At 37.0% G+C, this 10,349-nt stretch overlaps 1 protein-coding gene across 2 annotated transcripts; it reads right to left on the bottom strand.

Moving 5' to 3' along the window:
* Nucleotides 1-6,617: 6,617 nt before the first annotated feature.
* Nucleotides 6,618-10,020, bottom strand: LOC110602849 (isocitrate dehydrogenase [NADP]). 2 transcript variants are annotated; one of them, XM_043951590.1, is made up of 15 exons: nucleotides 9,760-10,020; nucleotides 9,498-9,541; nucleotides 9,294-9,403; nucleotides 9,147-9,184; nucleotides 8,969-9,046; nucleotides 8,804-8,857; nucleotides 8,616-8,717; nucleotides 8,367-8,458; nucleotides 8,142-8,245; nucleotides 7,809-7,877; nucleotides 7,614-7,729; nucleotides 7,404-7,438; nucleotides 7,154-7,296; nucleotides 6,905-7,027; nucleotides 6,618-6,807 (listed from the first exon to the last, which is right to left on the bottom strand). In XM_043951590.1, exons 2-15 carry the CDS (start codon nucleotides 9,531-9,533, stop codon nucleotides 6,714-6,716), a joined length of 1,194 nt encoding a protein of 397 aa, XP_043807525.1. In that variant the 5' UTR covers nucleotides 9,534-9,541; nucleotides 9,760-10,020; the 3' UTR covers nucleotides 6,618-6,713. The 2 variants fall into 2 exon arrangements, with proteins under 2 accessions (XP_043807525.1, XP_021596123.1); XM_021740431.2 differs by having other exon boundaries at nucleotides 9,790-10,020.
* Between the last annotated feature and the right edge of the window lie 329 nt (nucleotides 10,021-10,349).

Below are 10,349 nucleotides of genomic sequence, written 5' to 3'. Positions count from 1 at the left end.
CTATCTCGAGAGAGCATGAAGGTTGCATTGGACGCCTTCCGGGCTATGCCAACTTTTCTATATTTAAGTATCGGACCTCGGTATCTTTCAGTACTTTACTTACGTAAAACACTGGTTTCTGCTCCCCTCCTTCTTCCCTGACCAGCACAGCGCTTATGGCTTATTCTGAGGCTTCCAGGTATATGAGAAGTTCTTCCCCAGCTACAGGGCTACTGAGCACACGTGGTGAATTGAGTTATGCTTGAGACATTTGAAAGCCTGCTGGCAATCCTCGGTCCATCCAAAGTTTGGGACTTTCCTCAGTTTCTTAAACAATGGTAGGCACCTCTCTGCCGACTTGGACATGAAACGGCTACCCTTCCAGTGAGCCTCTGTACGTCTCTTACACAGGTCGGCTCCGGCATCTTCATTATGGCTTCAACCTTTTCCGGATTCGGTTCTATGCCTTTTCCACTGACCATATATCCCAAGAATTTTCTACCTCTGATGAAGAATGCGCACTTAGTCGGGTTCAACTTCATTCCGTACTGCTCTAGCACTCCAAACACTTCTTTCAAGTCCTCCACGTGCTGTTGGAAGGCCTGACTCTTTACCACCATATCATCAACATACACTTACACGTTTCTTCCGATCTGTTTCTTGAAGATTTTGTTCATTAGCCTCTGATACGTTGCCCCCGCATTTTTTAGTCCAAAAGGCATAGTCTTGTAACAATAAGTCCCGTCCTCCATTATGAACGAGGTCTTCTCTTCATCTAAATTGGTATTTGGTGGTAACTAGACATTGCATCTAGGGATGACATATAATAGAAACCGGCCATTGAATCGACCATTTTGTTAATATCGGGGAGGGGGTAACAATCTTTGGGGCATGCCTGATTCAGGTCAGTAAAATCTATACACATCCTATACTTGCCATTGGCTTTTTTCACTAATACAGGGTTTGCTAACCATTGCAGGTACATTACTTCCCTAATGAACCCTGCTTCCTCCAGTTTTCGTACCTCCTCCCTGGTGGCTTGTTGCTTCTCTCTTCCCACTACTCTCTTCTTCTGTTTCACTGGTTTAGCTTCGGGAAGGACGTTCAGCTTGTGTGTCATTACCTCAGGGTCTATTCCTGGCATGTCAGACGGTTTCCAGGCGAAGCAAGAGGCGTGGCCTCGGATCAGAGCCATCGCTGCCCCTTTCTGATCTTTGGTCAGGCCGATGTTAAGTCTGAAAACCTTGTCCGCTTCTTCTTCTGATAGGGAGAAGGTTTTCAGTTCCCCCACAGGCTCTGTTCTCGCCTCTTTCTTCTCATCCCTGACCTCCATGATCTCTGAGTCGGCTGCCCCACTCGCCGAGCTCGGTTCTGTTATCGTGGCCAAGTATACTGCTCTTGCTTCTTCTTGACGCTCCCGAACTACTCTCACTCCTGCTTCAGTTGGGAATTTCATGGTCAAGTATCTAATACTGGTCACTGCCTCAAAGTCATACAGCATAGGCCTTCCCAATATCGCGTTGTAGCTCAAAGGGAGCTTTACTATCAAGAACACCGCGTAGTGAGTTCGAGATAGGGTGGCTCGCCCATAGTCAAGGCCATTTTTATTTTCCCTTCCACTGCTACTGGAGTTTCTCCTATTCCTTTCACTGGAGCCTGATCCCTTACTAATTGTTCTTCCGGTATCCTCATTTGCTGGAAGACCCTATATGGCAGTAGATTCAACTTGCTTCCATCGTCAACCAGGATTTTTCGAACACGAAAATTGTGGATGATAGCTTCAATGACCAGGGCGTCATTATGAGGCATCTAGATGTCGTGGGCGTCCTCCGAAGAGAAGGAGATGGTGGTTGAGGAGTGTTCTATCACCTGCAGAACTTCGTTGTTGCTTCCCTCCCCATCTCGGTTTATTTTCTTTCCCCTTCTGCTCATCCGGCCTTCAGTCCCACCGACAATCATATTGATAGTTCCGCTGGAACCATCATTCACTGGTCCTGCCCCCGATATACGAGGCCTCTCCACTGCAAGGTTTGGTGGAGGCCTCTCCCCTTTTGGTTTTTTTACAAAGTTTCGAAGATGCCCTCTTTTTATCAGTCTTTCAATTTCACTAATCAGCTGGTAGCAATTATTGGTGTCATGGCCATGCGTGCGGTGGTACTAATAGTACTCGTCAGGATCTCTCTAGCTTGCTTCGGCTTTCATGGGTTTGGGCCATTGGAGAAACTCCTTGTCTTGGACTGCAATGAGCACTTCGGCTCGAGAGGCATTGAGAGGGGTCAGAGTTTCAGGGACCCGAGATGGAAATGGTCTTTGCTCCCTCTAGTCCTAAGGCTGTCTGTATGCCTCGGGTTTTTTATTTTGCCTTCTTTCATGTCTTTCCGACCTCCTTTCCTCTGGGGTTTTTCCTCTATCCACTGCCTCCTTCGCGAATCTGCTCGTCGTCAAGGCATCATCTTGCCTTATGTATTTTTCTTCCCTCTTCATCAGCTCTGCCAGCGAGGCGGGGGGCTTCCTGCACAACGAGCCGAAGAACTCAGGGGAGGTAGTTCCTTTCTGCATGGCTTCTACCACCCTGCTTTCATCTAGTTCGGGGATCTGCAGGGCCTCCGTGTTGAAACGGGCTACGTATTCTCTCAAGGACTCGTTCCTCCTTTGTCTCACTGTCTCCAAGTAACTGGTTTTTCTATCAGCCGGTACCCCTGCTATAAACCGGCTGATGAAAACATTGGCAAGGTCGCCAAAGCTCCTGATGCTCTCGGCTTCCAGACTGTTAAACTAGACTCTTGCTGGTCCTGTAAGTGTAGTGGGGAATACCTTGCACATCAAGGCATCCGACAAGGTTTGCAGCTTCATAAATGTTTTATAGTTGAGGATATGTTCCCTCGGATTTTCTGTCCCGTCATACACCGCTGTGGAAGGCATCATGAACTTTTTAGGAATGGTTTCTTATTGGATCCACCCCAAAAAAGGTGAGGAAGTGGGCAAAAGGGTCTGGCTCTAATCCTTCGCTCCCAACTCGATCAGAAGTTGTTTCTCATCTCCTGCAGCTTTCGGTCCACATCTTTCTCTTCTTGCCTTGGTCTCTTCTCCAAGCGATACTCCTTCCTCCCTTCTCCGCTTTCCGTCTTTCTGTCAGTCCCAACAAAGTAACTCTTTGCCTCATCGTTTTCTATTAGCTCCCTTACCCTTCTTCCATGGGCTCTAGCCACCGGCTCTTCTTCTTTACCGGTCCTTCTACCCCTCTCTCCAGTTTCTCTGCTGCTCTGCTGTGGAATCGGGTGGTTGAATGTGGGATGGGGTTCATTGGTTTGGATTCCTTCTGCCACGGGTAACGCACTCAAGGGGTGATGAGGCCCTTCTGTTGCATTATTTGCCCCAACCAATGAGCAGTATTTTGTAACTGGAGGGCCATGGACTGGAGGTCTTGGTTGGATAGGGTGACTCCAGGTACATTCCCTGCCGAGCTCGGCGAGGGGTTGAAGAGCATTGGTGGTTGATTAACGGGAGTTGTAGGACTAGAAAAAGAGAACTGCTGCCCTTCTTGGGCAAAACTCAGGTCGTTGAGGGTATTGGTAGTGTGGTTTTCATTATGATTGGCCATCGTGGATCTCAGTGGGTTTAGTAAGAGCGGAACTCCGGTGATGAAAAATGTCTCCTTCGTTCCCACAGACAGCGCCAATTGATGTCCTAAGATCCAAAAAATAGGGTTTCTAGTATGTATGTGTAAGCTTGTCCCTCCAGGAAGGCGTGCCTCCTTCTTTATGCTCTTTTCTCCCTTGTCCGCTAGTGACGTGTAACGGCCTCTCTGCTACAGACCCACCTCCCCTGTCACCTTGGTCCGTACGTATGGATACCTCAGAGGCTCTCTCTATATCAGGCGATCATTTAATTCCTTTCGGCGCGTAAGTGGACAGGGCTGCGAAGTGACGGGGCCTACTGTCTTTCTTCTTGTCAAATCACCAAGCCAGGCTTCAGCTTTCCGGACTTGGGCTTTCGGGCGACTCGGCCTGTCATTTGTGTTGGAATCTGGGCTGAAGCAGCCCGGCAGGCCTACCGAGGGGAGCTTCAGGCTCGAGGCTTGATCTGCTCTTATGGGCCTCGGCTCGGCCCAAAGGGGTGCGAGATCTAACAGTTATCACTATAATATAATTTATAATATTATATTAAAATTATATGAAATATAAAATATAATTAAACTATATAATATAAAAATAATATCATTAAAATTGTTGAAAAAAATAAATACATAAAATCAATTTCTCAGTATGGTTCTAATACAGATTTTGACAAACACTTAAAAAGCGAAATTAAATAGTTAAATAAATTTAATTTGTATCATTCGATTTCTATAACATTAATGTTTTTTTAATTGAATATGATTTTCAATTTAATTTAACACGTTCAAAAACCTTGGACAACTCTAATTACAACTACGTGCAGCGGTGCATGGCAAACTTTAGTTTTTTTTTTATTATATTTATTTAAGTGCTAGTTTGATTTGTTGTTTGTGGATCGATTTTGTTTATCAAATTTATTTTAATTTTAATTTTTTATGAAATTTTAGTGTTTTTTACGGTTCTCTTTGTAATTTTGCCTCTGCATGGTAAAAAAAAAACTTAAAAATTTAAACACATCATCTTTTATATTATTTAATTATTATTTATAATTCCCTCACAATTAACCAACTACCAAGAAAAAGATAAAAAAGTGAAAAAGTTAAGTGAAGGAAGGAGAATTGATAAAGGAGCTTTTAGAAAGTTATATAAAAATAGTTATTACATTTATGGCAAATTAATTCAAATAATTCAAATATTTTAATCAGTTTACATTTATATCTCATATTTTCAAATTTTAGATAATTAAATTAAATTTTTAAAATTTATAAAATTTTTATTGATGAAATCATATTAATTTTGATCAAAATTTAAAATTATCATCTCGTGATTCTATTTGATATTTTTATTATTTTTTAATTTTTAATTTTTATTTATTGATTAAAATAATCTAAATATTTTTATGGATCTATATTTATATCTCAATCTTTTTAATTTATTGGATAAAATAATCCATATTTTTTTAAAAAAATCACATTTATATCACAATTTTTTAATATTGAGTTGTGACAGTAATTATCAAGACATCCAGAATATCAGTCATCCATTTTTTACTAAGACATTGACAAAAAAAAAAAAATTAAATTGATCAGTGTCTTGTTTTTTGCAATTTTAATCGGAGATGATAAAACTTAAATGTTTGACAGTAAAAAAGTTAATGGGCAAGAAAGGCTAGTATGGAGAAAAAAATAATTAGGAAGTGATAAATTTTTCAAACAAATCCTTTTTACCCATTATTTTATTCTTCATTGTCATTATATTTGTTTAGATTTAGATTCTATCATCTCTCTTATAATTTGAGCCATAAAGAAAACTACTGGCTAATTTAACTTTTTTTCTCTTTGCCGATATCTGCAGTCATTAATCTTTTATGTGCCTTAATAATTATATTTTCACACTTTAAAATTTGAATATTATATGGGAGTCATTAATTTTTTATGTACCTTAATAATTATATTTTCACACTTTAAAATTTAAATATTAGAATATAAATGTGTGAATTTATAAAAATATTTAAATTATTTTATCTAAAAAATAAAAAAATTGAAATATAAATATAAAATTATTAAAAATTTTGAATTATTTTATTCAATAGACTGAAAATATAACTAATTAAAAAATAAAAAAAAATCAAATGAGATAACAAGTTAACTTATGGATAAAATTGTAATAAATTTTAAAATTTTAATTTAATTATTTAAAATTAAAATTTAAAATTAAAATTTAAAATACAACCGTGAATTAACTAAAAGGTCTATATTTAATAAAAATAAAAGTTAAACGGCATAAATAAAATCTCTTAAAAACCGCACAAATATGAGATTTTTCACACATTGAATTTTTCTTTTTATTTATTATTTATTTTTTTTTTTTATTGAGGACAGCTTGCAGCTCTACCCATCATGTAATAATCTATTCCTATGGACTTTTTTTTAAAAAAAAAAAGTAAAGTTTTTGCCCCAGTAATAGGACTCTATTCAACAACCCAATTGCCAACTAGGTTAACCCTGGATTTATAGAAATGCAAACTTTACACCAGTAGAGTATTTTCATTAAACATTATAACCAATCATTTGCATCGAGCAAGGGAAAATTCTACCTGCCAAATAAATTTGATGCATCAACCTAATCTAGAAAGGCACTATATTAATCTAGACCAGAGTCTACATGAATGAATCCAAAGCTTAGCATTATAGTGGAGTCCATGTAAAAATGACGCCTTAGATCCGTGGAGACCCAGTTCAAACAAGTATTGTGCCTGTTTGATATCAAAAGTCAACTAGTTTGACATGGAAAGAATTAGTATCAAAAGATCTACCCTTTTTTTGAAAAAAATATGGATGCAAAGCAGGTCTCGAACAGAGGTAAATGGCAAAAAAAATGATCTACATAGACAACCCCAACTAGTTCGGGATTATGACTAAATTAGCGGATGTTATTCCCAGAAACCATATATGCAAAGAATATATAACAACCAATTTTGTTTCCCCCTAACCATACCATTGAAGAGTAGACAAAGATGGCTGAAAACTGAAAATTATAGAAGTTATACCATATATGAAGTGAAACAAATGCATCAGACATTATCAGAAAGCATCTGGCCAGGTTAGAGACCTAAAATTACAACTTTGCTTTGGCAGATAATCTTGCTATCAGTTCCTCAGCCACAGCATCAATGAACTCCTCCGTATTCAGATATTGATCCCTCGTGACCCTACACAAACGTCAAACCCAAAAATTTTTTAGTTCTAAACAAACTCAGGAGCAACAGCCCAAAGCTTATAAAGGAATCAATGCTTGTCATTCCGTACTTAGGCCCATGGATAAGTAGTGCAAGATCCTTGGTCATCTTCCCTGATTCAACAGCTCCAACACAGGCTTTTTCCAGTTTGTCAGTAAAGTCCAAAAGTCTGGCATTTCTATCCAACTTTGCCCTGACAAATATGCTCCATCTCATTTGACGATTCAAAATAAAAAATTGCATCCTTAAAAGATTCAAGTACTTAATATAAACAGCATAAACTTACAGTTGTTTAGTAAATGCAACATTAATCTCATACCTGTGTGCAAGACCTCGTGACCAAGCAAAAATTGATGCGATGCTGTTCGTGCTGGTTTCACCTCCTTTCTGATGAACCCTATAATGACGAGTAACTGTGCCATGGGCAGCTTCTGCTTCAATAGTTCTTCCATCAGGACACACCTAAAATGCGTATCCACATTCCCATATAAGAAATGAAAAAAATTAGACAGTGAATGAAAACAAGGAAGAATAGAATGAGAAGATAAAAATGTATGAAGCATATATACCAGTACAGAAGTCATCAACCCAAGAGACCCAAATCCTGAGCCAATCAAAATCTATGTTAAAGAAAAATAAGCAAAGATATTGAATTTCAGACACTAATCCTACAAACAAACACCTTTTTCCATTAACTTCCAGAAAAACAACCATAAGAAAGGAAAAATGCACAAAATTTGAGGTTTATGGCATTACTCAGTATTGAGAATGAAACAAACCTTGGGCTAAGAAATCACTCTGAACATCCCCATCATAATTTTTGCATGCCCATACATAACCTCCTTCACTTTTGAGGGCATAGGCAACCATATCATCTATTAGACGATGTTCATACCTAGAAATTCAGCAATGTAAGATGATGAAAAATTGCTGAAACTGGCCAAACAACCACCATGCTAAGTAAAATTACTCACCATATCCCTGCAGCCTCAAACTTGGATTTCCATTGACTTTCATAAACTTCCTGAAAGATGTCCTTGAATCTTCAGGACAGTCAAAAGGAGGCAGGCACCAAGGTTCGGGGATTTGAGTAACACTTATGTAATTTCCATAGAGATGAAGAAAAAAAATAGTTTCATAAAAAAAAAAAAACTCTATCTCTTCATATTGACACATTCCTAGCTAGCATCTCTCACATGATGACACAAAAATTTAATTTTAATTCTTTAATTAGATAAGCAAGTCCAAATAAGGAAAAAGGGAAATGTGATAATGAGAGAAGAAAGACATGCATGGTAAGAAAATACCTTCCATCATATTTTTTGAGAATAGTATTTTTTGTGCTAAGATAAAGTGGCCACTTCTTTTGGTAAGCAGTATTCATTGAAGCCTCAGCAAATGCACGAATGGACTGTTTTCCAATCAAATAAAAAACTAACAGGTATTATTAATTTTTAGAAATTTGTCAATTTGTTTTTCTTAAACAACAAAAGCAAGGAAAGTGGAGGGAAAAAGAAGGGGGGAATATGAACCTCATCAGTGTTATACATAGACAATGCTACACCTCCAGCCCCAGTGAAATTGAAAACCTCAAATTCTGTCTTCTCACCACATCCATCTGGTACTGCAGAAGTTTTTAGTTCCTTCAGATGATGAGATAAGAAAACATTGTAAAGACAGAGGAAGAGGGTGAAAGAACAAAATTTGATGTTTGGAAGCTCTTTGGCAAGGTGAAACTGATATGTGACTTCAGAAGGCCACTGTTGAAATGGGATATTTACCAAATACCAGCTTAAGTTTTCCTGGTCCTTGTATAGTTGTATCAGTTGCTCGGTATTGGTCACCAAATGCATGCCTTCCAATGCAGATCGGCTTTGTCCAACCTTAAAAAGAAAACAAAAAAAGTTCTAGTTGCTATATCTTTCCAATAATAGATAATCAAACAGAGCATCAAAAAATCAATCTAAACCTGAGACAAGACGTGGAATGTTTTTGCAGATAATTGGTTCTCGAAAAACGGTACCTGATAGAATAACCAAAAGTTTTTTTAGAGGAAAAATAAACAAACTGATAAGGGGAATTGCAGATAAAAGAAAAGATGGAGATGATAAAGGAATAAAACAAGTATATTCACCATTTAAAATGTTACGAATAGTCCCATTTGGACTCTTCCACATTCTTTTCAAGTGAAACTCTTTGACCCGATCTTCATCTGTCAGAGAGCAAACCAAGCTTACATAAATTTAAGAACATTCAATAACAATAAACACAAGGAAGAACATAGGAATAATTCTATAATGGAAATTTTATACCTGGAGTGATAGTTGCACACTTAATTGCCACATTATATCTAAAATGGCAGGGAAAAAATAAAGGGGAAAATCATGCTATAATATTGATGAGGAACATAAGCAATTCTAAGTCATAAAAACATAGAAACTGGGGCAATAGCACAGTACTTAAGAGTGGCTTCAGCACTTTCTATGGTGACTTTATCATTAGTGGCATCACGATTGGGAAGTCCAAGGTCAAAATACTTGATATCCAAATCCAAAAATGGGAAAATAAGCTGTGATTGCCAAAACCGTAAGAACAAATTACAGCATATCATATCATAGAAGATTTTCAAACTTCAAACAAGAAGATGATGATGATAAAAATACCTTATCTTTAATGGATTTCCAAATAATTCTTGTCATTTCATCTCCTGCATCACAAATAATGATGAAGAAAATTAATTACTACAATTCAAAAGCAAAGCTTCAAAAAAAAATAAGCTACATGCCCAGTTCAGCATCATGAGCTCTTATTGATATCTGAAAATATACATAGAATCACAATCACAAAGTGATCAAGGACTTGATTAAAGAATATCTATGAGGGATCATACCCAAATATGAAAGATCAAAAGAAAGATAAAATTACAGAAGAATTGAAGGTTGGAACGGGACAGACCATCCATCTCAACGATGGGATTGGAGACCTTAATCTTCTCGAACGCCATGTTATCTGCTACTCAGCTTCGGGTTTGCCAAAGGAGAGGGAGGGCGGAGGAAAAATAGAACTCCAATGGCTTTTAAGTTTAATTACACGGGTAAATTACAATGACAATACCGTCGCCAAAGAGGGAGATTCGCAACGATATTCGCTCGAGAAATGAATATTTGTGTGGGAATCCCTAAATGTATGCCCTTGTAGCAATGCTAAGCCTTTTTTTTAATTAGATATATTATGGGGTTAGTGACAGAATAAAAAACATGTGATTTTGATTTTATTGAAATTATATTTTTATATTTTTTTAATTAAAATTTATTTTTTTAAGTTGTTTTAATTATATTTTATTATTATTTATATTAAATTAATAAAATTATTATATTGTTCACCACATCAAAACTATATCATTACATCACATTAATAAAATTTAAAATTAATAAAAAAATAATATATTTTATTTTTATTATAATTTTATTTTATTTTTTTATTTTTTATCAATCAAATTTTATTTTTTAACATTT

The sequence above is a fragment of the Manihot esculenta genome, chromosome 16 (assembly GCF_001659605.2).
Source record: "Manihot esculenta cultivar AM560-2 chromosome 16, M.esculenta_v8, whole genome shotgun sequence".
Lineage (NCBI taxonomy): Eukaryota > Viridiplantae > Streptophyta > Magnoliopsida > Malpighiales > Euphorbiaceae > Manihot > Manihot esculenta.
The sequence above is the reverse complement of the archived record's forward strand: the minus strand, read 5'-3'. Positions and strand labels throughout refer to the sequence as shown.